Source organism: Silurus aristotelis (genome assembly GCF_946808225.1).
Source record: "Silurus aristotelis genome assembly, chromosome: 28".
Lineage (NCBI taxonomy): Eukaryota > Metazoa > Chordata > Actinopteri > Siluriformes > Siluridae > Silurus > Silurus aristotelis.
The window spans coordinates 7,935,474-7,940,258 of record NC_139601.1 but is presented as its reverse complement, the minus strand read 5'-3'; the positions used below and the strand labels follow the sequence as shown (position 1 = coordinate 7,940,258).

The window sequence follows — 4,785 nt, the reverse complement described above, 5'->3', positions numbered from 1 at the left end:
TATGTGTTCTGTGTTCATGCTTTATTGTTATTGATGTCCATTCTGATAATGATCTCACTAATGAGCTTTTGCAGCATTTTTGATCGCATTTTGCTCACTGCCAGTACGTCTTCATGATTGGTGGGCTCAGAGCCCTCATAGCTCTTCACCACTTTGTTAGTGATAAGTGAGAGACCAAAAACACGCATGCCACAGTGACTGGCCACAAGAACTTCAGGGGCTGTGCTCATGCCTGTAGGAACAGAACAAAAAAGAAAAAAGAAAAAAAAAAAACAGATGATCATTATATATTACATCTCATAGAATGGCATTGTACAAGGTAATGCATTATTTTATAAGTGTTTACTATTTATACCAAAAACCTTTAATAAATTAAGCTTGCATTATTTTTGGGGGTTTTTTTTTGTATGTTTGTTAGTTTTTTGCTTTTCATTACTGTTTATACTTTATTAGCACTTCATTCAATCTTTAAAATTGTGCACCATTCAAAAGTTATGCATTTGTTGTAAATATAAAAGCCTTAATGCAAGTTCAGCATTAAAGTACTTTAATTTACTCCAGTCACCTGTTAGTACCCAATAATTATACGTCATATAAAGAGTTTGTTTCGCCGAAGGCATTCCTAATATATTAATGATGAAGAACTATCATAGATAATGCCTATTTTGAATTACAGTTTGCTATTTAGATATACTCACCTACTGCATCCACTCCCAGTTTGTAAAGAAGCTTAGCTTCTGCAACACTTTCAAAATTGGGCCCACCCACCATACAGTACACTCCCTCCTGGACAAATTGGGTGACACCCATGCTCTTACAAATGTCAAATGCCAGCTTTTGTAAATCTTTATCATAAACTCCAGACATAGGTGGGAAACGAGGTCCAAACCTGAGGAGTAAGATTACACAGTTTAGAGGTGCTCTTTAAGTATAAATATCTACCTTAAACCTGTTAAATATATTTAGCATTTATTTATTGTTGCTAACAGTTATAAACATTAGTTCACTGTATGAAAATGTTCATTTGAGGGATATAACTTCTTATAATTAGCTATTTCTGAACAGGAAAACCCTACACAATTTCACATGCTTAGATTTATTGTTAAGCAAGACAGTCATCAAGGTCAGATAAGTCTTGACTCACTTGTCATCATTTGGGCCAATGAGTGGGTTTAAACCAGCAAGTCCAGGGAAGTTGATGTGATCTCTTATGATCATTACATCACCACAGTGATAGCTTTCTGCTATGGCCCCTGCAGCATTTGTGACAATCAATGTTTCCACACCCAAAAGTTTGAACACCCTCACAGGGAAAGTGACCTGTGGTGGGGATGCAGAACACCAGACCAGCCTTAAGTATTTTAATAATATGATTTTATATATATATGCATATGAGTAGCACAGTTCTAAAATTTGTGTTAATTCAGTCTATTTTATAGCATATAATCTTATTTATATAAGATAAAAACACATAAAAAAAAAACCCCACTTAAATGTGATAATAATAGAAATAATAAGACATATCTGGCCTACATGCCATAACTCTTGACTCATGACTCTTCTGGATGAATTTTACACTACCCATGACTGTGTAGAACCACAGGAGCAATCCAGCACGGTTATTTAGCATATGATTTAGCTTAATGTAAACATGTGCAGGATTGCCTGCAGTGTCATTTTCCCTACATGGTAAAAAGATACTTTCCACAAAAATACATACTGACACATACTGTGGAAAGATTTTACATTGAAAATAGTAGCGGGCAAATGTTCCGCACATAATGTAAGATACCGATATTTTTTGCTCTAATAAATGTGCTTTTATATATTGGTGCATCAGGAAAGATCTCACCTTACATAGTGAGTATCCCTCATACATGTGAAAACGACCCTGCATACAAACACAATTCTTCCCTTCAAGTTCACCAAACACCAACTTCCCAACATGGCCCTGCACTAAATACAAGCATTGTAAAAACATATTCACACAGTAAAAAAATGTGAGGCCAATTGTGAAATTAAGTGTGTCCAAACATATACAATTTTATATATTTTATTTATATATATATATATATATATATATATATAATCACACACACACACACACACACACACACACACACACACACACACACACACACACACACACACACACACACACACACATATTTATACCAGTTGTGCATAAATCCAGGTAATTTTTAGCTCTACATGTTACCTGTGCTTTGTGGGAACCCAGGAATATCAGAGTACTTGAAGGAGTCTTGACACTGGAGGGTATCAGCCAGCATGCCCAATCCAGATCCACAGATGATAGCCACTTTAGGTCTGTGTTGTGTTTGGCACAGGAGCCAATCCGCTGTCCTCTGGTAGTCTTTGTGACTGTGGCATTAAAATATATCTGTTTATTCTGTTGGTATGATTTTTTTTCTTACATTTTTATCAGAACAGAATCAACAGAGCAATGTGACAGTACATATACAATAAGTCTGTGTGATGCAAATTTGAGGGATTAAAATATCATTAATACTTGCACATTTCTTAAATAGCTGCCACTCAAACACATATTGTTTATGTCATAAAGAGGTTAATCACTTTTATTGATGCAAACATAATGTGAACAGTAGGATTTTTAAAGGAAGAACCCCACAAGGAAAAAAAACTGAACCCTTGAGGAACCCTACTTACATCTGACAATAAAACCTATAATGTTTATAATGACTGATAAAGTTTATTTATAAATAACAAACCATTCCACTAAAAGATATAACTGTATACCACAGCAATTTGCCAATTATTTAATATTTTTATTATTTATTCTTTTTTTTTTTCTCACTATTTTTATATTAATTACAGAGACATGATATAAACTATACTATATATTATATATTAAAAATTTCAAGAATTTAAATAATAAGAAAGTCTTGAGAAATTGTAAACAAAAATCTTACCTGATTTGATCTTTACAGTGCATGTTACTGTCTGTGCAACAGTGAGACTATGTGTTGAAAACAAGAAGTGTTCTTGAGGAGTGAAGTGTTTGAATAAGGGAACAGATTTTGGACCATTTAAGAAAAGCCAATTCCGGAACTTAACAAGCAACAGCAAACTTCTGATTGGTTACAACTCTGTGTTGTCATCATCCAGGCAGAATCAACTTCTTTGTGTACAGTATGTGAAGCATGTAAATAGAGTCAAGTGCACAGATAAAATATAATGTTTAAACCAAATGCAGTATCAGGACACTACTTCCACGTACATTTTTAATGAAAAAATAACCATATGGCATGTTCCACTGAATTACTTTTCCACACATCTATACATCCATACACCAGACAGAAATATTACTATAATAATAAAATTAAACAACTAAAACTGTTGTTTAATGTGGCTCGAATAATATGACTAGAGTTAATAGCCATGAATAACACCAATTAAATCTCCTGAAGCATATAACCAAATTTCCTCCAAACATTTTATGAACTGTACATTATTAATGTTGTAGAAAAAAAATTCTTAAACTTTATCTTAAAGGAATATCTTTAAACACAATAGAGAATGAGTTGAAGAATGTTAGTATATTGCCCAGTCATTCTGGCTTCAGTAATGCTAGCATGTGAGGTCTGTTAACAGAGAATGGGCTGCAATTTAAATCTAAAACATGGGACCTGAGAAATTAAATTTGAATAATTTGAATACCTTACAAGGATTGCCTGATTACAAGCCAATATCCCTTAAAACCTATGTAGTTGATCAATAGTTGTGATTGTCACAATGTTCTGTCAAAGAAAGCAAATGTACAAATTCATAAAGCAAAATCTTAATAAGAACAATCAAGCCTATATAAAAATATTTGATTGACTTTTAGCCATTAGATATTAATTCTTTTTCAGAGGTATCCAGATATTTGTATTTAAATGTAAGAGCATTCAGCAAATTTATTCTTACTTTTCATATTTTTTTTTTACATGTAATCCTGATGAGGAAAAATAAATTGCCTTCAGCATTTCTCACTTTAGATGTTTTTGCTAAGATGAAAAGCCTCTTGAATTGGCTGAATGTAAGTAAAAAGTACCATCCTATATACCCGAATAAAGGAATAAAGAATCTTGGGGACAAGTATTAAGGCAGTATACCAAAGTGTTTATTGCCTTACCGGTTTTTAGCAGAAAGAAAGAGCAGTCAGATTCTACTATCCAAATGAAGATTAGGTTAATTGTGCTGTATTGACACTAAACTGCTGTACAGTTAATGCCCAACAAGCAATTGTATACTTAGCTATTTTTTTTATAATCTCAATAGACTACAAACAAAATTTTCTGATGTATTTCAAAAAATATTTGTTTAGGAAAAATTAAATGTCCAAAAAAAATTTATATCAACTAAAAAATATTACTGTTAATATTTTTTCTTTTAAAATATTTTTTTACAGTGAAAGGGTCTATGACTCCTTAAGCACTGCCCATTAAAATGTTCCCTGGTGAAGTTTTCTGATTGAAAGCTGATTCTTCTATACTATTAAAGTAATTATAAAAACTGTACCTTTAAACTAGTGGCATCTATTAAAGTGTCATAAGTGTCATATTATCATACTTTTACATAAGTGGGCATTAATTAGCTACATATAAAAAAGAGAAGTAGGAAAAGGTTAGAAAGCTTTTAGAAAAACTGGATATGTCTAGTGTTGGGTTAACAGGGCAGCAGGTCACGTGCTCTTCCGCATGCAGTCATGCGGAATTTTAGTGTAATTGGTCTAAAGGGCACGTGCTAAAGAACTTGTGATTT

The 4,785-nt window shown here is 32.8% G+C and overlaps 1 protein-coding gene across 1 annotated transcript; it reads right to left on the bottom strand.

The window, feature by feature from the left end:
* pnp4a (purine nucleoside phosphorylase 4a) lies at positions 1-3,142 on the bottom strand. Its single transcript, XM_083534280.1, has 6 exons — positions 2,952-3,142; positions 2,219-2,382; positions 1,853-1,956; positions 1,145-1,320; positions 699-889; positions 1-232 (listed from the first exon to the last, which is right to left on the bottom strand). Exons 1-6 carry the CDS (start codon positions 2,972-2,974, stop codon positions 15-17), a joined length of 876 nt encoding a protein of 291 aa, XP_083390406.1. The 5' UTR covers positions 2,975-3,142; the 3' UTR covers positions 1-14.
* Between the last annotated feature and the right edge of the window lie 1,643 nt (positions 3,143-4,785).

Coding starts and splice junctions, on each gene's coding strand:
- pnp4a (XM_083534280.1), bottom strand. CDS start 2,974: ATGCACTGTAAAGATCAAATCAG. Junction 1,321..1,852: donor AGGGATACTCACTATGTAAG/GTGAGATCTTTC, acceptor TCCCCACCACAG/GTCACTTTCCCTGTGAGGGT. Junction 890..1,144: donor ATTGGCCCAAATGATGACAA/GTGAGTCAAGAC, acceptor CTTACTCCTCAG/GTTTGGACCTCGTTTCCCAC.